Source organism: Brassica napus, chromosome A7 (assembly GCF_020379485.1).
Source record: "Brassica napus cultivar Da-Ae chromosome A7, Da-Ae, whole genome shotgun sequence".
NCBI classification, from domain to species: Eukaryota; Viridiplantae; Streptophyta; class Magnoliopsida; order Brassicales; family Brassicaceae; genus Brassica; species Brassica napus.
The window spans coordinates 24,233,127-24,255,988 of record NC_063440.1 but is presented as its reverse complement, the minus strand read 5'-3'; the positions used below and the strand labels follow the sequence as shown (position 1 = coordinate 24,255,988).

At 36.7% G+C, this 22,862-nt stretch overlaps 7 protein-coding genes across 7 annotated transcripts; 5 read left to right on the top strand and 2 right to left on the bottom strand.

Moving 5' to 3' along the window:
• Positions 1–1,419: 1,419 nt before the first annotated feature.
• Positions 1,420–3,941, top strand: LOC106429541. The gene is made up of 12 exons (XM_048735617.1): positions 1,420–1,539; positions 1,651–1,816; positions 1,889–1,918; positions 2,023–2,119; positions 2,199–2,323; positions 2,450–2,534; positions 2,635–2,770; positions 2,850–3,049; positions 3,144–3,267; positions 3,368–3,541; positions 3,631–3,684; positions 3,771–3,941. The coding sequence occupies exons 1-12, from the start codon at positions 1,420–1,422 to the stop codon at positions 3,939–3,941; spliced, it is 1,482 nt and encodes a 493-aa protein (XP_048591574.1).
• A 393-nt stretch (positions 3,942–4,334) lies between these two features.
• On the top strand, positions 4,335–11,332 carry LOC106429540 (ATP-dependent DNA helicase PIF1-like). Its single transcript, XM_048736111.1, has 2 exons — positions 4,335–10,571; positions 10,716–11,332. Exons 1-2 carry the CDS (start codon positions 9,599–9,601, stop codon positions 11,306–11,308), a joined length of 1,566 nt encoding a protein of 521 aa, XP_048592068.1. The 5' UTR covers positions 4,335–9,598; the 3' UTR covers positions 11,309–11,332.
• LOC106423477 lies at positions 5,766–9,512 on the top strand. Its single transcript, XM_048735616.1, has 9 exons — positions 5,766–5,946; positions 6,098–6,310; positions 6,405–6,701; positions 6,747–6,843; positions 6,949–7,874; positions 7,977–8,655; positions 8,743–9,260; positions 9,307–9,398; positions 9,501–9,512. Exons 1-9 carry the CDS (start codon positions 5,766–5,768, stop codon positions 9,510–9,512), a joined length of 3,015 nt encoding a protein of 1,004 aa, XP_048591573.1.
• A 1,139-nt stretch (positions 11,333–12,471) lies between the features above and the next one.
• On the top strand, positions 12,472–13,716 carry LOC106429539. The gene is made up of 6 exons (XM_013870291.1): positions 12,472–12,609; positions 12,699–12,966; positions 13,105–13,219; positions 13,305–13,429; positions 13,525–13,615; positions 13,695–13,716. The coding sequence occupies exons 1-6, from the start codon at positions 12,472–12,474 to the stop codon at positions 13,714–13,716; spliced, it is 759 nt and encodes a 252-aa protein (XP_013725745.1).
• A 2,449-nt stretch (positions 13,717–16,165) lies between these two features.
• On the top strand, positions 16,166–18,331 carry LOC106429538. The gene has a single exon (XM_022689450.2). It carries the CDS (start codon positions 16,166–16,168, stop codon positions 18,329–18,331), a length of 2,166 nt encoding a protein of 721 aa, XP_022545171.2.
• A 51-nt stretch (positions 18,332–18,382) lies between these two features.
• On the bottom strand, positions 18,383–19,755 carry LOC106429536. Its single transcript, XM_013870289.3, has 3 exons — positions 19,526–19,755; positions 19,353–19,434; positions 18,383–19,277 (listed from the first exon to the last, which is right to left on the bottom strand). Exons 1-3 carry the CDS (start codon positions 19,648–19,650, stop codon positions 18,594–18,596), a joined length of 891 nt encoding a protein of 296 aa, XP_013725743.2. The 5' UTR covers positions 19,651–19,755; the 3' UTR covers positions 18,383–18,593.
• Positions 19,756–19,836: 81 nt separating this feature from the next.
• Positions 19,837–22,731, bottom strand: LOC125576313. Its single transcript, XM_048736102.1, has 4 exons — positions 22,208–22,731; positions 22,011–22,102; positions 20,790–21,643; positions 19,837–20,712 (listed from the first exon to the last, which is right to left on the bottom strand). Exons 3-4 carry the CDS (start codon positions 21,639–21,641, stop codon positions 20,035–20,037), a joined length of 1,530 nt encoding a protein of 509 aa, XP_048592059.1. The 5' UTR covers positions 21,642–21,643; positions 22,011–22,102; positions 22,208–22,731; the 3' UTR covers positions 19,837–20,034.
• Positions 22,732–22,862: the final 131 nt, after the last annotated feature.

The window sequence follows — 22,862 nt, the reverse complement described above, 5'->3', positions numbered from 1 at the left end:
GAAAATGTTGTCGTCGTTGTCAGATGCCTCAACCTTGACGTTGTTGTTGTAATTGTTCACGGATTGAGCAGATTCCATCGTTTTTGAATCAGTAATTTTGGAATATATGTTTCTTTGTTTTCTCTCTTGCAAGTTACTCTCACTCTCTTTGAAAAGGTGGATGTGAAAGTCCAGGAAGGCTAACGGCTTAAATAGAATGGAGCAATGATGCATGTGAAAAGTAGAGTTCTACATGTTAGACACGTTTTTTCATCTTCCTGTTTTTAACAAAGATTCCACATTATTACAACATCTGAAAAGTTGTGCTTGATGCATGCTAGGGGAGGAACGATGCGCTTTAAGCCAGGGAATATGTACTTTTCTTCTTGACCTTGGTGAAAGTACTATGCCAAGGAAGACATGCAATGGAGTTGCTTCAAAAGGAAACCCCACGTTGATTGACGAGTGACACCATGATAAGATAATTATAATTATTATGTTTACATATCTTGATGCCATTTTGGTGATCAAAGTTAAGAACATACTTTTCGTAACAGGGCTTTTGGCAATCAGAGTTAAGAACATACAATTATAATTCGTGATGTCTACCGTTATTTTCGAAATTATGTGAAATTATACCTAACATTTAAAGTCTATTCACCATAACTTTTAAAGTCTAAGAAAACGGGATGGCAAATAGTGAAAACTGATGAGATTTTCTATCCACTAAGGTAAGAAAACAGTTTCTTATATCGATCATTTGAGACCAATATTTGTCCCGTAAACCATGTAGATTAAGGTTTATATTTAAATTATGAGGAACAACATCTTTGAAATTTAAATACCTGTTAAATTCTCTACTATTTCTGACATGTTCGGGAATAGAATTTATATATCTCAGTCGTATCTTTGATTACCAGCATGTGAATACATAGAAAAAACTAACCGGAATTATTTTTCAAAAATGGATACTGAATATTCTCAGGTTTAAAAAAAGTTACGAGTTAGGTTATGTAGAAGATCATAAAATTCATCGTATGTTTTTAAAAATGTAAATACCATCTAATATGTAGGTTTAGGAAAATTACTTATAATGGGAATATTGGAGTCGATTATAAACCAATCCTGCTTAAAACATATTTATTGTTAATCCCTTTCTTATTTGATTTGATACCGTATATTGATTCGAATTTCTAACATAGTCGATACTGAATATTTTGAAAACATACTAATTCCCTTACCTTGCAGTCCACTCATATAATTATTATTTTCTTACCATAAAAATATTATTTACTTACCATAGATATTTAATCATTAACCCGCACCGTGATAAACACTCCTAAATATATTCCAAGGTTTCAGCATAATATATTTATACTTTAGAAAACACACCACCTTTGGAGTGTTTGTCATAGTCGATCTCTTGTGGTTAAGATACGAATGGCTACTTTTAGCTATTTCTCTGGGTTAAAACCTAATCAATGTAACCTTGAGATTAAGACCAAAATTGTTAGAGCTTGGAAGCAGCATTCTCCGGTTGTTGGAGAGAGTATTGAGTTGGTATTATGCGATTCTTTTGTAAGGAGACATTTATCCTTCATAAAATTCATATGACATTGTTTTTTTCGTATATATTTTTTGATATTCGACCCTACTTTAAAACTTCTGCAGGGAGATACCATTCATGCGACTATTAAAAAAGATTATGTAGGACGCTATGATCGCATTATGAAGGAGGAGTATTCGATGATTATAGTGAATTTTGCGGTCATGCCGTCCGTAGGTGCATATCGAATAACCCACCATTCATACAAGATCGCGTTTTTGGATTCCACCCGTATACGCATATGTTTAAACCTGCCGCGCCAATTGAGTGGTTTTCAACCCGTCCCTTTTTCTGATGTTTTAGATGGGAACTTTTATTCTGATTACCTGGTTGGTGAGTATTGATAAGCCTATAAACAAGCTTATGTTTATATTGATTATTTTGAATCTATTCGCGCTCCCTCAACTCATGAGTTTTAATTATTACTTAACTTTTAGACGTAATCGGCCAGGTGGTTGGGTTCAGTAATGTGGATATTATCTCTGTCCATGGGAAAGATACCCACAAGTTGTCGCTACAGCTCAGGAATGAAGTGTAAGGATTCTTTCTTTGTCCCTTATATATTATTTATGGATACAACTTAATACTGTGTAGTTGTTATTGTTTATTTCAGAGATCATCGCCTCACAATCAATGTGTGGGGTAAACAAGCTGAGGTGTTTAGTGATGCTCTTCGTTTAGGAAGCAGTTGTCCTTTGATATGCGTTGTCCGATTTGGAAAGATCAGTGTGTGCCAATGTAAGCATCAACATAGAGCTAAGTAACTTATATATATGTTTTTGAAGCTAAATTTGCGAGCCTATTAAATTTTGCCGTCCCTATTCTTAATTTTCCATTAATTTTAGGGTTTATTTAAATGTACAGCGGAACGCACTGTTTCTAACGTCTACAATATTTCCGATATTGCCTTGCATCCAGATATGGATTATGTGGAAGCGTTCTTGAAACTGTAAAATTATACTTTAATACTAAAACATTACAGTCTTTCGTTATTGTTTCGTAATATACTTGCTGGATCATAACTTATGTCTTCTTAATCTCTTTAATAGCCTACCGCGTAAGCAGGTTACCGTTGAACATATGGATTCAAAACCCATATGCCTGGTTTCCGATATTACAGAAAAGAAGGATTTTTTTGCTGAAACCCCATGGAAGACAATTGCAGAATTGTTGGACACCACGCAGGTAAAATTGGGACGTAATGTTTAAGTAAATATGTATGATAATGTCAAAGTGTAGGGACCAACTGATTAACATTATGCAGGTCCAGATGTGCTTTGTTGTCTGTACCATTGCTGCACTCGATACTGAGAAGGGATGGTACTATTTGAGTTGCAACGTCTGCGGAGTTGAAGTGCATAATGTGTCTAACGACTGGTCTTCTAGGGGAGCTGCACATTGTAATAGACTGAAAAATTACTACTGTGAAAAGTGTAAAACTCATATTCAAAAGCCCGATGCAAGGTTTGTTACAAACAATTCTTTAAATGCTTCTAAATTCTAATATGTATATAGTCGATCCAAAAATATCTAATATTTATGTATTAATGTGTAACAGGTACGCCCTAAATTTGGTTGTCCTTGACAGTACTGGCGACACAAATTTCCTTCTATTCGAAAATGTGGCAGAACAACTAATTGGACAACCTTGCAGTGCGTTAATCGGTGGAAACATTGATGAGGTCTATGAATTGATTTACTATTACGTTTTCTATAACCTATAAATATGTGTTTTATTATAATTATTTCTTACATAAATAACATACATCTCCAATCTTGCAGATCCAGGGACGTGCTCTCCCTGCAGTTCTGACAGAGAGAGTTGGTAAGACAACCATCTTCAAGATTACTACCCAGTATAAAAGGTCTAGGTGCAACCATGCAACTTTCAAAGTTCTGAAGCTTATAACAAGTACGGACTGCATCAATGAGCTTGCTATTAACCATTATCCGATGGTATGTGAATTACACTGTCTGTCTACTATGATTACTTATTGTTAACAACTTTGAAAAATATTAGTTGTTAATGTTTTTATTAACCACAGCGTATTCGAAGCTCAAGTTGCCAAGCAATTCCAGGGAAGTGGTCGACTGAACAGGTTATAGGACTGTTTCAACAAGAAGCTTACAACACATTTATAAAAGTAATCGTTAAAAAAATAATCTTTTTTTTTCTCGCTTTAAGGGATCTACATCTAAGCTATGTGGTTCATACAATCATCTAATGTCAAGCTATCTTTCACAAGCTAAAAGGCGTGTATCCCATCTTTGTTTTGACGAAACCGAGAGTTATGTTTGGACAAAGGGATCATGTTCGGTGCGGAAAAAGAAGGAGAAGACCGATAGAAGTGGCTAAAGAAGGAGTGTGCCGACGAATGAAGGGGCCTATTGTTTTACACATTTGTTCCTTACGAAATTTTCTGGTTGTTTTTTTAATCTAGCTTTTCGTTTGTTTCGCTGCATTTCTTAAACACTCTTTTACACTTTTACATCAATAGAACCCCCTCTCCTACTTTCTATCTATACTCTGTGTTTTATATTGGTTATACCTCGCCAGTACTATATTTTAACTCTGTGTTTGTGATCTCTAACTTTCTAAAGACCCCAAGTTTTCAAAGTTGTCGCTACCTAATCTGAATGAGAAGCATTCTATATTAGATTAAATATAAGGTAATCAGCGAAGATTTAGTTTGTCAACAGTTTGTCTTTTCTTATTGCAATTAACAGTCAAACTGGTATTCATTATATCATTTCATCGCCAGGAATGAGATTTTGTAAAATTAATATCTAGGACGCAATTCTATAGGGACGCCGATGTTTGGGCAGGGCCTTAACATCAGTCTAAACCTCATTCCGCGTTTATCTCAAAACTATATATTTATAGAATTGCGTAACAGAGATCACACGAAGTCAAAATATATTACGGCGTTTTCTTAAAATAAGTCAGCAACTAATTCATAAGTTTAATATTCTATTATTGAACTTATATTAGTAAAATGAGTATATTACTAAAGACTTGCCATTTAATCACCAGCACTGATTATTCCCTTATGGTACAAAGTAAGGTAAGGAAATATATGATTACGGTAAATCATAGATGGTGATGACCCGCGATCCACAATCCAATTTATCACTACGGTAAGACAAAGTCGTCTTCGTGAAATCTCTGCTGGGAACTCTGAGTTCAATCATGAACCGCGATAAACATAACTCGAGAAAAGAAAATCCAGACGACCACCGCCCACCAAAAAGACTTAAACAAGGTATTGGTATTTCAATAGATGTTCAGTTATGAGTTCAAATATATATTTAATAATCTCAAACATTTTCTCATATGGCTGTTGTCAGATTCACAAATAGATTTGCCAAATAAGCGACTCACACCAGCTTCAGTGGTTACTGTCCAGACACAGCAACCAGTCCACAACACCAATCTTCTGGCTGACGTTACTAATACCAATGACCTACTTCAAAGAAATGCTAGAACGCAAAGGCTTAGCGTTTTACGGCAGAAAAGAAAAGTTTCTGCTATAGACAATATTCGAACCACTCCTACCAAACGTACAACACAGAAATCTTCAAATACAGTTCTTTCAGATGGACAACTGATCAGCGCGAATAATGAGACTCAGAGTATGTACCCTAATAATGTGTAGTTGATTGTTTTCCTTTTGCTAACATTCACTCAAAAAATAATCCATCTCTCTTTTGATATTCAAAGATAGCGACATTTCCACAGTACAACTAACTGGAAATCACACGGAGATCAGGATAAATGCCATTCAAGAAACAACTCAGACGACAATGAAATGCTCACGGTCTCAACGGGGTTCTGTGAAAAATCCAGTGGGTAGGCCGCGTCTCCCTTTGATCAAACCGTATCTAGCCGGCTCTGGCGGCAACTCAGTTCTTCAAGAGGGTAGTGGTTCTAAATCATTACCCACATTGAAACGGAGTTCTAAAGATCCTCCCATTGTTCATATCAGTCAGAAAGTTGCCGTTGGAAAACTTGATGCATCAGGTTAGCTATATGTCCTATATAAAATTAATGAGGTTGATCAACACTATCCACTTTCAGATATGTGAATAACCCCAAAATTCTAAAGTGTTTGGACACTATTATTACTTTTTTCTAGGTTCCAAACATGGACTACCTTCGGATGTACAAAATAAGGAATTTATGACTCCTTATAGCTCATTCCAAAACTCAACTATTTGCTCCTCGGGTGTTACTCAGTGTAGTCTTGCTAAGACAGTACACAGATATAACCATTCTCCGGTAGACACCACCAACATATTTTGTACTCAAAACCGTTCTACCGGCAAATCTATAATTTCGTCACTTGACTCTGATTCATCAGGTTTGAAGAATCTCCTTTTAACATCAGTTTTCTCCTATAAAAAAAAATTGTCTACGATTGTAATGATTAGATTTATTTCAAAGGTTTAAAAGGCTTTCTACGTTATTTGATCGTGCAAGTATTTATGTGGAATGTTACTATGTATTTTCAGATTACGAAGATTGTTGGGATTGCTCAAGCAACGAAGATAATGCTGATTGGGGAATCTCAGATACCGACTCCGAAGATGAATATGTGCTTGAAATTAAACGTCATGCATACACCAAAAAAGTTGCGAGTTGTTTTGCACAATTATTTGGTGATCTACCTGAGGTTTTACATTCCTCTTTTACATCTCCTGTTGAATCGGCACCAATAGAAGAGGGTACATAATTAATCACAGTTATTTATTTTTATTTTTTTTAGTTTCTTATAACTTTAGTGGAATGAAAGACTAACTATCATTTTTTCTGGATCAGAATACAATGATGATGGAGAACTTGAAAATGAATGTCCTAGATGTGGTGCATTGTTCTGGTATAACGAGCGTATTGGTCGAAGCAGGAAAACAAAAACACCAATTTTCACTATGTGCTGTCTTAGAGGGAAAATAAAACTTCCTGTTCTAAAAGAACCTCCGGCTTATCTACATGGTCTTCTAACGAATGACGATGGCCTTAGTAGGCATTTTCGGGATAATATTCGCGCTATCAACATGATGTTCTCTTTTACATCACTTGGGGGAAAGATTGATAATTCAATTAACACAGGTCAAGGTCCTAAAATATTTAAACTACATGGTGAGAATTATCATCTTATAGGAAGTGTGAAGCCCAATCCTAATGAAGCGGCTAAGTTTTCACAGTTGTATATTCATGATACCCAAAACGAAGTTCAAAACAGGATATCAGCATTGAGGTATAATTCCTTTATCTTCATTACATAAAATTAAGAAATAAATTGTCTATAACCTTTTTAATTATCTGAATTCGAGCTTAACGTTTATTTTTTCCGGTTTGATAGTGGGAGTGCGGATAAAAGTAAACTCCGAGCTGATTTGGTGGAGTCAATAATGCAGATGTTGAGGGATTCAAATGTTCATGTGCAGACTTTCCGAAATGCAATGGATAGATTTAACGATGAATCCGAGTGCGAAGACGTCAAGCTGGTTTTGATTCACAACCGACAAAAAGATGGACGAGTTTACAATCTCCCTACTTCATCTGAGGTTGCAGCTTTGGTGCCCGGTGATTTCCAACTACATATGGACAAAAGGGATATTATTTTGGAGAAGTATTCTGGTAAGCTAAAACGGATCAACGAGTTGCATCCGTGTTATCTACCACTACAATATCCACTTATCTTCCCTTACGGAGAGGATGGGTTTCGTCTTGGCATCCAGAACGGTTTCACAGGATTCAACAAAAACAAGAAGCCAAATATTAGCATGAGAGAGTTCTTTGCTTACCGCATTCAAGTCCGTAGTGTGGGTTCTCAAGTTCTTCTCTTTTCAAGGAGGTTACTACAACAGTTTTTGGTGGATGCTTATACGATGATTGAGTCGCACCGACTTCGGTATATACGGAAGAACCAGGGTAATCTGAGATCTTTGAATTATAGTAAGTTTGTGGCTGCTGCAAGTGATGGGTTTTCTTCCTTGCCCATTGAAGGAAACCGTATTATTATACCATCTTCTTTCACTGGTGGACCAAGGTACATGCATCAAATGTATTTGGATGCAATGACTATTTGCAAATACTATGGATTTCCCGATCTGTTTATTACATTTACATGTAATCCTAAGTGGCCTGAGTTGACAAGATATTTTCAGAAATATAATCTCAGAGCAGAGGATAGACCAGATTTGTGTTGTAGACTATTTAAAGTTAAACTTGATACTTTGATGGATGATTTAACCAAGAAACATTTGCTTGGGAGAACCGTGTCTGGTAAGGAAATATTTTGACGTTTTACAATACCTTTTTAACGATTACATATATATTTATATATTGGTAGATCTAAACGAATTCTTTATTGGTTTATTGTAGCAGTTTATACTATAGAGTTTCAGAAAAGAGGACTTCCACATGCCCATATTCTGTTGTTCATGGACTCTAGAGACAAATTTCCAACAGCAGAAGATATTGATCGCATTATTTCAGCTGAGATTCCTGATAAGGAAATGGAGCCTCGATTGCATGATATTGTCAAAGACACAATGATTCATGGTCCATGTGGAGTGGTTAATAAAAGTTCTCCTTGCATGAATGATGGGAAGTGTACTAAATTTTTCCCCAGAAAGAATGTGGAGAAAACAACGGTTGACTCTCAAGGTTATCCCATTTACCGGAGAAGGGAAGATGGTCGTTTTGTAGAGAAGAAAGGAATTCAGCTGGATAACGGATATGTGGTTCCTTATAACAAGAATCTCATGCTTCGTTACAATGCTCATATCAATGTTGAGTGGTGTAATCAGTCTCGATCGATTAAATACTTATTTAAGTATATCAACAAAGGATCTGATTGTGTGACAGCAGCAGTTACTCAGAAGGCTAGCAAGAATTCAACTGGAGCTGAAGCTTATGATAATACTGTGAATCGCGAGGAAGGTACAAACGGTGCTGGACTAGGAGTGGGAATGGACAATGCTGGAGAAGGAGTTCGTATGGACACTGCTGGAGAAGAAACAGAACCACTGGTAGATGAAATTAAAAAGTATTTCGATGCTAGGTATGTCTGATAATATTTTATTTTAAAACCTGTGTTCTATTGGACATATTAACTAATATATTATCATAAATTTATCTACTTTTTTAGATACATTTCTGCTTGTGAGTCAACTTGGAGAATTTTAGCTTTTCCGACGCATTATCGAGCTACACCTGTTGAGAAGCTAACATTCCATTTAGAAGGTGATCAACCCGTAGTCTACAAGGAAGGTGATACAGTGGAATCAGTTATGGCTCGTGTGAATGTACAGAAGACAATGTTCCTAGCTTGGTTCGACTGTTGTGAAAAATACCCTGAAGCTAGGTTACTGACTTATGCAGAGATGCCCACTAGGTTCATATATGATTCCAAGGCAAAAGTCTGGAATAGACGGAAAAAAGGTTTTGCAATTGGGAGGTTGCAACATGTATCTCCAAGTTCTGGACAACTTTATTATTTGAGAGTATTGCTAAATAAGATAAAAGGTCCACGATCCTATGAAGAGATAAAGACAGTAGATGGAGTTGTTCAAGCGAGTTTTGAGGATGCATGTTATAAGCTAGGTTTGTTAGATGACGACAAGGAGTACATTGAAGGTCTTAAAGAATGTGCTTTTTGGGCCTCAGGTCAGTATGTACGCAATCTGTTTGCACAAATGTTGGTAAACGAAAGCTTATCCTCTCCAAAATTGGTATGGGAAGCAACCAAAGACTTACTTTCCGAAGACATTCTCTACCTTGAGCGACGAAGGCGTCGAAATCCAAGTGAGTTTTTTACTATGATTCTATTAAAATGATGATCTCTATCTTCCTAACTTTATTGCGCAATCAGAAAACTTACTATATAAATACACGAAATCTTTGTAGGTTTGGTGCTGACTGAAGAACAAATCCTCAATTGTACGCTACTTTTGATTGATAAGGTTTTGCGCAGTAAGAATAGTCGTTTGGCTAACTGGGAGACGATGCCAAAGCCTATAGATAACGAGGTATCAAATACAGAGAATCAGCTATTGCAGGATGAGCTTAACTATCCTCTTGATGAATTGCGTGTACAACACCAAAACTGGTTCGCACAATTGACAGATGAGCAGAGGGGTGTCTACAACGAGATTATGGAGTCTGTCAATTCATCATCAGGCGGTGTGTTTTTCGTCTATGGCTTTGGTGGCACAGGGAAAACTTTTTTGTGGAATATTTTATCTGCTGCTGTACGCTCGAGAGGTGATGTGGTTCTTAATGTTGCTTCAAGTGGAATAGCTGCATTGTTGCTGCCTGGTGGAAGAACTGCACATTCAAGGTTCAGCATCCCTATTAATCCGGACCAATTTTCAACTTGCAAGATACAACCGGGTAGTCACCAGGCAGAATTGATATCTAAGGCATCTCTTATTATATGGGACGAAGCACCGATGATGAGCAAGCATTGCTTTGAGTCTCTTGATCGTAGTCTTAACGACATTATGAAGACTACAGACGACAGGCCTTTTGGTGGGAAAGTTGTCGTTTTCGGAGGTGATTTTAGACAGATCCTACCCGTAATTCCCAAGGGAAATCGTGCTGATATAGTTATGGCTTCTCTTAATTCATCTTATTTGTGGAAGCATTGCAAAGTCTTGCAGCTAACCAAAAATATGCGGCTTTTTTCTGAGCCTGATTGCCGTGAAGCTGAGGAAATTAAGGAGTTTTCAAAATGGATATTGGATTTAGGAGATGGAAAGATTAATGAGCCGAACAGTGGAGAAACTATGATCGACATTCCTAAGGATCTGCTGATTGATCAGTGCACTGATCCTATCCAGTCTATAGTTTCAGAGGTTTATGAATCTACTTTCAAAGATTCGAATGACCCCATTTTTTTCCAGGAGAGAGCTATTTTATGTCCAACCAATGAAGACGTTGATGTCGTAAACAACTACATGCTTGACCATTTAAAAGGTATTACTCATGTCTTTTATTTAGCTGCTGGTATTAGTGAAATAAAAGTTACCGATTGTGTCAAGACTTTGTCATAAATCAGATATCTGTTTATAAAGTTATCGTTACTTATGAATGATTTAAAATTTTTTAAATCATGTGCAGGGGAGGAAAGAATATATTTGAGCTCTGATAGTATTGACCCAGCTGATTCAAACTCAAGAGATGACTCTGTTTTCACTCCTGAATTTCTGAATAGTATAAAAACGTCAGGCTTGCCTAATCATGCTCTCAGGCTAAGGATTGGTACACCCGTGATGTTGCTTAGGAATATGGATACTACAGAAGGTTTGTGCAATGGGACCAGGTTGCAGATAATGCAATTGGGTAATCACATTATTCAAGCTAAGGTAATCACCGGGACTAGAGTTGGTGAGAAGGTCTGGTTACATCGTCTCCTGATATCACCGTCTGATTCTAAGCTGCCTTTCAAGATGAGGCGTAGGCAATTTCCATTGAAAGTTGCATTTGCAATGACAATAAATAAAAGCCAAGGTCAAACATTAGCGAAGGTTGGTTTGTTTCTACCTAGACCAGTATTTTCTCATGGACAATTGTATGTTGCTGTGTCTCGGGTGAAGTCAAGAAAGGGATTAAAGATTCTTATCACTGATAAGGATGGGAAACCTCAATATTCGACTATGAATGTCGTGTACAAGGAGGTTTTTCAGAATATAAATCAAGTCTCTGAATTTTAGGTATCTAATTCTTCAACCTCATATGCGTCGTCTCAGATTTTTTTCCACTGTATAATTGATATTATAGATTTAATATTAAAGGTTTATATTTACAGTTGAGCTGCTGCGATATATCATGAAGCATATGGTAGTCAAAGGTAAGTATAATCTCATATCATGAAGAGTTTAACGAATTATATTATAATATTCGAATTCAGAAATGTTTCGAAAAAGGGATAAAGCTAATCTCTTAAAGAATTCAGAAAGATTGGATCGACTGGAAGGGCATTAACAATCTTCAATCATTTTCTTCGCAGGGTATAGCATGAAGATCTCGATCCATACAATCTCCAAGCAGCAGATAAGAGAGCTGATGAGAACGAATTTACTAAATTTAAACATCTTTACCTATTCTGTAAAGAACATTTTTCTACAAATGAAACAATGTCTACAGAAAGAGTGCTAGAGATGCAAAACATTAATTTTAAATTTCTGAAAGCAAAGACACGATTATCTGGAAATTCCTATTTATTTTTTCAACAGTTCTACCATTTTATTTGTAATCGACTTTGAACATTTTTTAAAACCAGTCACAATTATATCTACCTTTAAAACCGGTATATCTTAATTATATTGATTGTCAACCAGAGAAAATGTATTAAAGTACTACTTGATTTAGTTATAAGATTTATTAAAAACCTTTTCTATCGAGTGTAAAACTATAGCCAGTCTATTAGGAAGAAAATGAATGCCCATGATATGTCACCCAAGACGATAAATGGTTAATTTGATTTCGTTTCATATCATATCGTTGATTCGTATAATGTATTTTAATGCTATTTCCTATTACCACTTTTGGTGCGAAGTTTTGAATATATCGATTGATTGCCCTTATCTGTTAAGGAAAATTTCTTTCATATGTGTATAAATAAGTTTTCTATATTTACAAAATATATTAACCATATATTATCGATCATTTACTTTATGATTTAAACAATCACGATATACAATTTAAGGAAATAAATTGTATCAATCCCGCGTGATGCACGTCCCAATTAATACCTACACCTATTCATTGTATTTCCTTATTGTATAGTAATTCTTAACAATATATATACTAAACTTTCTTCGTCATGATATCGTTCGTGTTAAACATTTTCTAATTTTCTTATATTTCTATTGCCATGGGTACTCATCGATTAGTTTCAGAGCTGAGTCTAGACAAACCTTTGCATCCAGTTCGTGTTAAGGTCATCTGCAAGGGGCCGACGGTTGTCGGGTCAGGGTTCCAAAAAACCGTTCTGATTATTGGAGATGAGAAGGTAAGCTCTGTTCATTTTCAAGTCATTACATTATATTATACGTTTCGGTTAGAAAGATACTAATACATTCGATTACATGTTTGACATAGGGAAATACAATTCAAGCCACTTTGGTTAGAGATTTGGAGGCTTCAGCTGATATGCCATTGGAGGAAGGTCACTCTTATGAAATTAAAGATTTCGAGCTATCCCATGTCATACCAGAGCGTGTTCGATTGACAAGGAACCGATACAATATTAACATCACTAAATCCTCTGTGGTTTTGAAGATCGATCCTATAAAACATTTCAGCTTTTATTGTTTTCCAAACTGGGATGATCTCTACCGCGGCTTACATCATCCTAAGTTTCCTATTGGTATGTTTTATCTTCTATATAATTAAATGTAATTGGAAGCAGCAAAATAATCGTTAGGCAATATCTAAATATCGAATCTGTTCATATTGATGATAGGCAATATCTAAATATGTGTAAATTTTTTTGCCTATCCATTAGATATTTATGGTCAAGTGATAGGAGTTGGATTTCTTGAAGAATATATCATGGAGCCTGTAAACGGAAATAATGGTATCATCGACCACAAAATCCGTTTTTTTGTACTACACATCCCGTAAGTATTCATTGTATTCTGTAAAAAGATAGATACACATCTGTTTAGTATACATGGTTTTAACCCTTCTTTTCTTGATTTACAGTAACGTTGTCATTAAGTGTGTCGCTTATGGTGCACTTGCTCATGTTTTCAATGATTTATGGAATTCTATAGATGCAGACATAGTATTATGTGTTTTACAGTGTTGGCAAATTAATTGGGGACAAGGTAATCTATTGTAGTTATTGTATATACAATAGGTTAATAGGAGCTGATATTATATGTCATATGAATCCTAATAATTTTTTGGATTTCATATAAAGGCCGACTTAAGAGGGTTACTAACATTGATGGGATTTCCAAAATTGTTTTCGACCCCATTGGTGTCCCAGAAATTGATGATTTACGATTGAGGTAATATATGCATTCACAGATGTTGTTAAATAATATTTTTGAATTCTCTACATGATCTCTTTTTTATTGTTCATAATAGGATTGCAAACGAAGACTTCTGAAGGTTGCAGTTTGGCAGCAGTTACTTTGTCTGAATTTTCAATTTTCTTTTGTTTTTTTATACTTTGAAGGTTTTAATATTTTATTAGCCTCTTGCTTATGTTTCATTTAATATTATATTTATAATTTATCCGCATGCAAACAAATATACAATTAAATTCTCATGCCCATCACATGTAAATTTATATTCACATACTCAAATTCTTAGCTATAATCCGTTCTTTCCTATATATGAATTTCTTACTATGCCTATAACTTTAATTATGTCAACATTTTATAATATCTAATACATTAATAATCTCCTCGCCCCGCGCAGGGCGCGGGTTATCACCTAGTTTAATATTTATTCAAAAAAAAGCACTACAATAAGCACAACTGTTGTTTTGCAAAACTTATTGACTAAAAACTCAATCAAGCATGTAAACATTTCAATATGTGGAAAATTAGAAAGAAAAAATATTGTTTATATCAGATAAATGAACATGTAAATAAAGAGGATAAGTGTGGAATCCGGTAGAGACGTTTGAGGTTAGGTGGTGGAGAGTGGAAGCAATGATGTGTCGTCTTGGTTACGGACGGAGAAGGTTGATAGATGCTTTCCTCTTTGAAAATTACTAGTAATTGAGTATTATAAAGAGAAGTTTACAATATTGGGTACTTTCTCATGGGTCTTTATCATGTTGACACACTTTCTCCATGAGGTGTACTTTGTCCTTTACTTTTGATTTTTCTCTTCCTTTATTGCCCTTCACGTTGGTCACGTGGACAAGAGAAATGCTAAGTCGATGCTGACTACACGTAAAATAGCCAAAAATTAACTTGCTTTGAAAGTATTAGTTTAGCAGGTTTATTGAACAGTGCGATTAGATTAGAACCGTTGGATTAAAAGTTTATAAAATAAATCAGACGGCTATTATTGAAGCAAGTACATCTACTTGTTTCGTAGTGGATGGGGATTTGCAGTTTGGTAGGGTGATGTGTGGTTAATGTTAGTGTGGGTGGAGAACTTGTGGTTGGGGGAAGGGCTGTGACTTTGAGGAAGTGCGCTGGCCAAGAACATGTGGTCAAGAGTGGCGTGGTCATATATAATTGTATATAATATCCACATCTTTCGTCACTACCACTTCCATAACCATTTCCATAAGTTTTTCTACCGCCACCTCCTCCATACTCTCTGTTTTATGGTCTATTTCCACTTATGGATCTTCTTTTTTCACTGATTCCGTAGACACCATCACCATAAAATCACCTTTTCCATGACTGCCTCCACCTCGAGCAACAACTCCATACGCATCTTTACCTTGTGTTCTTACTTTCGTTAGTTCCATTTCCGTAACCATGACCTCCACCAACATAAGATGATTTTCTACCATCTCCGGTATCACTTTCGTCTCTGTCTTAGCAATTGAATTGGTCGCCATGGTATAATCGATGAAAAAGAAGAGACAAATTATCAGATTAGGATCTAAAAGAGTAAAGTGATTTTTTGGTAGAAGAAAAAAAGTAAGAGAAAAATTATGTTTTTGGATCTGAGTTTTAAAGCGTGACAAAAATAAAATGAAAAGTAATTGAGAAAATTGCCAAAACAGAATAAAAAAACAGAATGGTTGTCCCTATGGTATAAATTCAATTTTGTCCATTTTATCTCCCTTTTACCCTTTTATTTCTGAAACTTAATAAAATAAATAGTTTTATGAATCAAAAAAATTATTAAAAATATAAACTATTAATAGAACACCAATATACACAAGCACATATTTTTATTTTTTTCAAAAACTTGATAAATAGAATTTCCAATTTACGTTCTACTAAAAGTAGAATTCGTCTTCTACGGAAATTGGGTTAGTAGAACGCAAAATCCAGAATAAACACGTACATCTACTTGTTTTGGAACGTAAAATCTACTTTTGATTCAATATCTAAATATGGGGAATGCGAATTCTACTAATTGTAAAGATATCTACTTTTCTGAAAAATGCAGTTTCTACTTTTAACAAGTATTCTACCATTTCTCGAACGTAAAATCTGAAAACTACACGAACGTCTACAAAAGGTAGAAATTACATTCCATATTATTTTCATGGTTCTACGCATTGTAGAAGGTGTCTTCTACGGATAAAATGATCTGTTTTTGGCGAAAATTAAGGAAAATCAGTTAACAAAATATTCTAAAAATATTCTAACTTCCTAAAATGGTTCTGATCGATTTTCTTTGTCAAATTTTTTTAAAAAAAACGATTTTGCCTTTCTTGTTCATCATGAATCTGTGATTTTTTCATAGTTTCTCTCTTTTGTAATCTAGAAACTTTTGTTCTAGGTTAGATGCATATCTATACAATATGTGGTCTTTGGGAATTAGGTGCAACTACGGGATGGTTTTTTTTGGCTGACGGCAAAGGGGGTAGGCTACTGTTAGTGGAATCAAATTCTACTTTAGATGAATTAAAAAGGATGGTTTTGGAGGATTTTGGTATGGAAGAAGAAATCATAGCCGATTTGGAGTTAAGTTATCTACCTGCTGAGTGGATCAATACTTCAGGATGTCCACCTGTGATCATTGCAAACGATCGACAGCTTCATAATTTTGTTCGATTTGTTCAAAAGAGTGCTTCTACTCGATTGTGTGTCACATGTAAAGCCAAGGCTGAGAATCCGAATAAAGAAGCCTTTGATCTTAACAAACCGCCAGCTGATCCATGTACTCATGAAGAGAAAGAAAACTTGTTTGACAGTGGGGGCGAACCAGCTCCTGTGTATGCTGAGACGCAGGGGAAGAAGAAGAATGAAAAGCGGAAAGGAGTCGCAGTTGACGAGGATGGGGACTATGATGCTGATACCATGATCTCTGAAAAAGAGAACATACATAAAATGTCAAAGTTTTCTCTGCTCCATGTTGTTAAGGTCGGACAATTTTTTGAGAACAAAACTTTGTTGAAGGCGACTTTCGAGATGTGTGCAATGAAGCATAACTTTGACTACCAGGTTATCAAAACGGATAGACAACTTTGGTATGTTAGATGTGCGGATAATGCATGCGATTGGGGTGTTCGAGCAGAGTGTCTGAAGGATTCTACATATTTCATGATCAAGAAGTATGTCGGTAAACATACATGCGCACTTTCAAGCAAAACCAAAGCAGGTAAGACTGCTTCAGCAAAAACTATAGGCAGTCTGATTATGCATAAGTATGTAGGCGTCAAGGAAGGGCCGAAATGTAATGATATCATACAGATTATGCGTAGTGATCATGGATGTGAGATCTCAAAATCGTTAGCATGGGATGCGCGTGAATATGCGATCAGTGCAGTTAGAGGTATTCCAGAGAGAAGTTATGGGAAAATTCCAAAATACTTGCACATGCTGAGAGAGGCTAATCCAGGTACACACACATCCTATGAGATTGACGGAAATGAGAATTTTCGTTACCTATTTATTGCATTTGGGCAATCAATAAGAGGATTTAACAGAGTCATGAGACGGGTTATTGTGATCGATGGGACCTTTTTGAAGAATAAATACAAAGGAGTTTTACTGGTTGCAACTGCTTTAGACGGAAATTCAAATTTGTATCCTATTGCGTTTGGAATAGTCGACTCAGAGAATGAGCGTTCTTGGGAATGGTTTATGAGAGAACTTAAGGTTGTCATTGCAGATGATCATGATTTGGCTTTTATTTCAGACAGGCATGGGTCTATCGCCAAGGCAATTGAAAACGTGTATCCATCAGCCAGACACGGGATTTGTATTCATCATTTGTTGAATAATGTGGTCACATATTTCCATGGGAAGGGACTTGCTGGGTTGGTTTCAAAGGCGTCCAAGGCTTATCGAGTTTCTGAGTTTGAGAAGACATTTGCTAGTGTGTGTAATATCAGTCCGGCAATTGGAGATTACCTTAGGGAAGCTGATGTGCAAAAATGGGCTAGATGTAAATTCCCTGGATACAGATACGACATAAGGACAACCAATCCTGCTGAATCTATCAACTCTGCTTTGCGTTCACCGAGAGAGTATCCAGTCATCCCTTTGTTAGATAGTATCAGGGAAATGTTGACACGGTGGTTCTATGAGCGTAAGAAACTGAGTTCAAACCATAAACATCCTCTGACCAAAGATGTAGAGAAGAAGATAGACAGGAGAATCGGGAAAGGCTCCACATTTGTAGTTTACCCTGTCAGTGCTGGTCGATTGCTTGTTAGAGGTGATAAATTCGACTGCTTAGTTGATTTGGATAGAAGGACTTGTTCATGTGGAAAGTACAACCTTATGAAGATCCCTTGTAGGCACGCAATTAAGGCTGGTTTTCATGTTGGAAGAGAACCACACACATTGACTGATTTGATGTATACGACAGGAGCTTGGAGAGAAGCTTATGAAGAAAGCATAAATCCTATTGATGTTCCTGAGGATGCTTGGTCTATACCAGAAGATGTTAAGGAAGTCATTGTTTTACCACCAGAGACAAGAAGATCAGTTGGAAGGAAAAGAAAACGCAGATATGAAACTGCGGAAGACAAAATTCGGTCATCGCAAATGTCACGAAGAAAGCAGCCTCGGAAGTGTAGTAGATGTGGTATTAGTGGGCACAACAGAGCAACTTGTCAAGTACCAATATAGTCAGTCAGAAATGGTGAGGGGGGAGGTTATATAGGCAGTTCAAAATTAGGGTCTTTGTTACGGTTGTTTGTTGTCTCCAACAAGACTTTTTTAGGGTCTCATAAACAAATTGTGAAAAACTGAGAATAATAAACCCAAAAGAAATTCATTAGATTGAGCATTCATGTTCCTAATAAAACACTAGAAGACACACATTAGATTAAGTCTTTTTATCCTAAAAGTTAGATTAAAAACCGAACTATTTACATTTAAAAATCGATTCTCACAGAATCTCTTCTACGGTTGAAGTGAGACACTCTGGAGGTTCATAATTTGACATCCTATCAACCAGTTCCGGGTCGTTAGCTGCTTCCCATAGATCCCACAAAATTCTGTGGCGAGCTTCTTTGATGTTACCATCATTCACCATGGACAGCTTCAATCCAAGCGAATGGCACTCGATAAACTTTATTGTGTAGACACCACAATCACATGCACTTTTATTCAGCTTACCCATGGGGACATAGTGAACCGTATATGCAGCAAACGTAAAGTCCTTCTGATATCTCGGTGGCTGAACTGCCTTGACAATACGAGGAACAAGGTTTGCGAACGCATCCAACTCCTTGTACCTTTTCCTGCCCGAGCAGTCCAACACATCAATGCTCCTCGTCACGAAACTGATACACAATGCGATCCAATGATTCCCGCTAACATGAACAGGGACATAAAGCCTATCCACATCTACATTCCATATCTCTTGTGTCTGTCCATGTGGTGGAAGGACCCCTTTGCCGTACTGCAGTAGCAAATGATGAAGCTTGTATTTTCTTATACCCGCCTTGAAACTCTCATACTCCTTTTTAATCATGTTGCTGAAGACAACAGACATGAAGGCGACACGGTGAAGTTTCCATCGTTTCAGAGATGTTCTCTCCCTGTATACGTACATCATGGCGTCAATCTCCTGCATATTACGATGATGTTAACACACACCATGTATGGAAAACACACATGAAAGCTAAAAGTATAAAGGTTTTACCGAGTTGTGAAGCCACTCGGTTCTATCCATAAGACGAGTACCAATCTCAGCATCTAACAATGAAGGTCCAATCCGTAGAGGTCTGTAACCAAAACAATGATAAAAGTTCAAAACAATGATATGGTTTGATTAAATTTTAAAAACACATGATATAAAAATGAGAATTTACTTACTTGGATTTAATTAACCAAGTGCTAACTTTTTCCCAATCCTCTTTACGAAGATACACCAATGCCGCATCTGCTGAGGCTTCTCCGGCTCGATCTATTTCCTCATCATTTAACTTCGGTGGGGACATGTTGAAGGGTTTTGAGTTTTCGACTTTCACTTGAGAAAGATCAAACCCATCAACAAATGTATCTTGGGACAATTCCCTTAATTCTTGTGTGCTCAATCCAAAATCAAACTCGTTAGTTTCTATACCATTCTTTAACCAATCCTATTCATTAAAACCAAAAAAAAAAAATATGTAAGAAGTCTTTCAATCAAAACACAAAGAAAGCATTACATTCATGGAGTTATCATTACACAAACATTCAAGCATATTACACATTTATAAACCTATTACAATATCCGAAAGTTTTACATAATATTACACTGTGAAAATGTTTAGTTCCAAAAACAACCTAACTCCAAAAGACTAGCTCCAGCACCCTAACGCGGCATCCTAGATACAAGAACATCAAGTTCTACACTTTCTTTTAGGAAGTACCTTTTTCTTTGCTGGAGCTTGAGCTTGAGCTTGATTGACCTTTTTCTTTGCTGGAGTTTGGACGGTTTTGGTCTTAGGCGCAGCTTCATCGGTTTTGCTCTTAGGAACGCTTCCTTCGGCACTCAAACTCCTTGCTTCTTTGAGTTGTGAAACCTCGATCTCCATGTTGCCGATCCTCTCTTTGAACATGCTCTCCATACTCGCCATCTGCTCTCTGAGTATTTCTCCCAAGGAATTGACAGATGAGTGGACCAAACCCTCAATGAAACTCTTAGTTTCTTCATCAATACTCTGTTTTTTTTCTGCTGTTCGCTTACACAGCAACTTCTTCTTTCTTGTCTCGGCTCCTTCATCCTGAATCTTTCTCTTGCCTCTTCCAGCAACATGGACCGAAGATGTCTCCACATCTGCTGCAATATCAGTAGCATCCACACTCTTATCAGCTTCTGACTCTGTATCGGCTTCCTCCATCTCAGTCTCTTCAGCCTCTATAACTGGCCATTCTGTGTTGCTCCAATCAAAGTTCTTTTTAATCCTATCGAGAAGAAGGTCCACACGTTCATCTTCCATCTCATCCTTCCTTGTATAATCAGCATGCCTCAACACATCACCATTGCCACTCACTGAAATTACCGAGAACAAGTCTCCCTACAAAACAATTATACCATTATAAGCTTTAAAAAATATGCAACAGCCATATAAAAGAATACAATAAATATGCATACCTTCTCAGTAAACGATTCCTCAAGTTGAATGATGTCTTCATAAGAAACTTTTGCAACTCCTTTCCAATTTCCACACCTTGGACCGCTGAAACTGTCCGAGACTTTGCTGCCACATATTTCTCCAAAATCCGGAATTGCTTCCATAATCCAAATCTGGAACGCATAGGAGAACCCCTCGAAAATGTAGCTGTTCTTCTTACCCAACTTCTTCATAACCTTCTCAATGGAACTCAGTAAGAAGTCATAGGAGTGAAGACCCCAATGGAAGTTCCGAAGCTTCTCAAGATCCATCACCAGCTTGATGTACATATGAGGGATGTTCACCTTCTCATCTCTCCCCATCACAACACCCATTATCACACACAAGTAGATCAACCTCATCCTATCACGCCGAGACCAGCTGTGAACTTCTTGTAGATGCACCTTTTTGATCGACTGCAAGGTGATCTTACCACCTGTCCTTAGTAGTTCACTCCAAAATCCGCCATCACTTTTCCATTTAACTACGTCACAGCTACTTTCCCGCGAGATCTTGAGGCCTGTCACAGCGTGGTACTCCTGAAGGGAAAACCGGAGAGGCTTCCTCGCAAATACAAACCACCTCTCATGCATCTTCGAGGTAATCAGCTGCTTACACAAGAAGCTATCCACCAATTTCCCCGAAAACTTGAGGTTATTTTCCGCAATCGCCATGATATGTTTGAAAACAGGATCTATCTTGACATCATCGTACTCCGCAGGCATAGCTTTCTTCAGATCTCTGATAAGTTCCATGCGGCAGCAGTTATTGATCTTCTTCACCTGAGGTTCTAAACCCTCTGCATACACTCGCTTAGGTAGCTCTAACTCCATATCTAGAAAACACAAAAAAAAATTGATTCTAGTTAAAGACTGAAATTGATTGAAGCAGAGACAAACACAAGAAATCTGTTAATCAAAGTAAGCCAATTCACAATCAATAAACCAGCCCATGATAAACGAAATCAATTCACAAAAGAAATCAGTTAATCAAAGTAAGCCAATTCACAATCGAAATCTGTTCATATAATCAGTTAACAACACTTAAAATCCTAAGAAACGAATATAAAAAGAGTAACCCAAATGAAGAGCTCAAACACAGAGAAATGCAATAAAGAACCGGATAAAGAAAGAGAGAAATGCTAGCTTCAAACCCGAATGAAGAACTCAAACCGCTTGACATATGAAGTATTGAGAACATACCTTATGTGCTAGCAATGTCGGAGAAAGAGAGAGGCGGGGAGGTTGAAGACAAACTCGATTTCACCAATGACCAAGAGAAGTTCCGAAATCGCCTTTGTTTGTCGAGATATCCAGAGATCCAGAGAAAAGTATTAGAACAAGAAGGAGAAAGAAACAAACTTTATGATTGAAATTGGATGGAGAACGTTGGTGTTTACCTTCAATATGTAGGAGAAGACAAAGGGTTCCACCGGTAGGAGAATAGAAACGGGTTCCACCGGTGGCGTCTGCAGTCGCCGTTGATTTCACCGGAGAAGACAGAATCGCCTTCGTCGTCGCCGTAGAGAGAGGCGGAGAGATTGTTTTCTTTATTAGGGTTACGGGAAAAAAAAACATAATGGTTTTAATCCATTTTTCAATTTTCCCTTTATTTTTCTTTTTTATTCGACAACCATTTTTACAAATTGATTTCCATATTTTTTTAAATACAATTTGGGATTAGATTAAGGTTAGTTTAGGTATTATGAAGAAAGTTATACTATAGTGACAACTTTAGATTGAATTTATACCATAGGGACAACCATTCTGTTTTTTTATTCTGTTTTGGCAATTTTCCCAAAGTAATTTAGTTAACATGTGTTTTTAGTTGGAGGGTATAAGAGACATTTTTATGAGATAAAGTACTCCACATGGTAGAAGTATGTCTGAGTGTAAAGGAAAGTGTAAAAGTATGTCTGAATGTAATTATTTCTATTATAAATGTGGTGCGTTTTGGTGTGTGTGACAATTTATGAAATACGAATGATGCTTTGCTTGACGAGTACATCACGGGTTCATTGAGAGATTTTGTCTTCACCTCTCCCACTTGCTGTT

Bases quoted from the DNA above. Each gene is read 5' to 3' on its own strand.
- LOC106429538 (XM_022689450.2), top strand. From the start codon at position 16,166: ATGGTTTTGGAGGATTTTGGTATGGAAGAAGAAATCATAGCCGATTTG.
- LOC106429540 (XM_048736111.1), top strand. From the start codon at position 9,599: ATGCCAAAGCCTATAGATAACGAGGTATCAAATACAGAGAATCAGCTA. The intron at 10,572-10,715 runs GTATTACTCATG...AATCATGTGCAG, and splicing joins CATGCTTGACCATTTAAAAG to GGGAGGAAAGAATATATTTG.
- LOC106429536 (XM_013870289.3), bottom strand. From the start codon at position 19,650: ATGTCCCCACCGAAGTTAAATGATGAGGAAATAGATCGAGCCGGAGAA. The intron at 19,435-19,525 runs GTAAGTAAATTC...TTTTGGTTACAG, and splicing joins ACTTGGTTAATTAAATCCAA to ACCTCTACGGATTGGACCTT. The intron at 19,278-19,352 runs GTAAAACCTTTA...CGTAATATGCAG, and splicing joins CCGAGTGGCTTCACAACTCG to GAGATTGACGCCATGATGTA.
- LOC106429541 (XM_048735617.1), top strand. From the start codon at position 1,420: ATGGCTACTTTTAGCTATTTCTCTGGGTTAAAACCTAATCAATGTAAC. The intron at 1,540-1,650 runs GTATTATGCGAT...AAACTTCTGCAG, and splicing joins TTGGAGAGAGTATTGAGTTG to GGAGATACCATTCATGCGAC. The intron at 1,919-2,022 runs GTGAGTATTGAT...CTTAACTTTTAG, and splicing joins TTATTCTGATTACCTGGTTG to ACGTAATCGGCCAGGTGGTT.
- LOC106429539 (XM_013870291.1), top strand. From the start codon at position 12,472: ATGGGTACTCATCGATTAGTTTCAGAGCTGAGTCTAGACAAACCTTTG. The intron at 12,967-13,104 runs GTATGTTTTATC...CCTATCCATTAG, and splicing joins TCATCCTAAGTTTCCTATTG to ATATTTATGGTCAAGTGATA. The intron at 13,220-13,304 runs GTAAGTATTCAT...CTTGATTTACAG, and splicing joins TTTTTTGTACTACACATCCC to TAACGTTGTCATTAAGTGTG.
- LOC106423477 (XM_048735616.1), top strand. From the start codon at position 5,766: ATGACTCCTTATAGCTCATTCCAAAACTCAACTATTTGCTCCTCGGGT. The intron at 6,844-6,948 runs GTATAATTCCTT...CCGGTTTGATAG, and splicing joins AACAGGATATCAGCATTGAG to TGGGAGTGCGGATAAAAGTA. The intron at 9,261-9,306 runs GTCAGTATGTAC...GGTAAACGAAAG, and splicing joins ATGTGCTTTTTGGGCCTCAG to CTTATCCTCTCCAAAATTGG.
- LOC125576313 (XM_048736102.1), bottom strand. From the start codon at position 21,641: ATGGAGTTAGAGCTACCTAAGCGAGTGTATGCAGAGGGTTTAGAACCT. The intron at 20,713-20,789 runs GTATGCATATTT...ATTGTTTTGTAG, and splicing joins AGGAATCGTTTACTGAGAAG to GGAGACTTGTTCTCGGTAAT.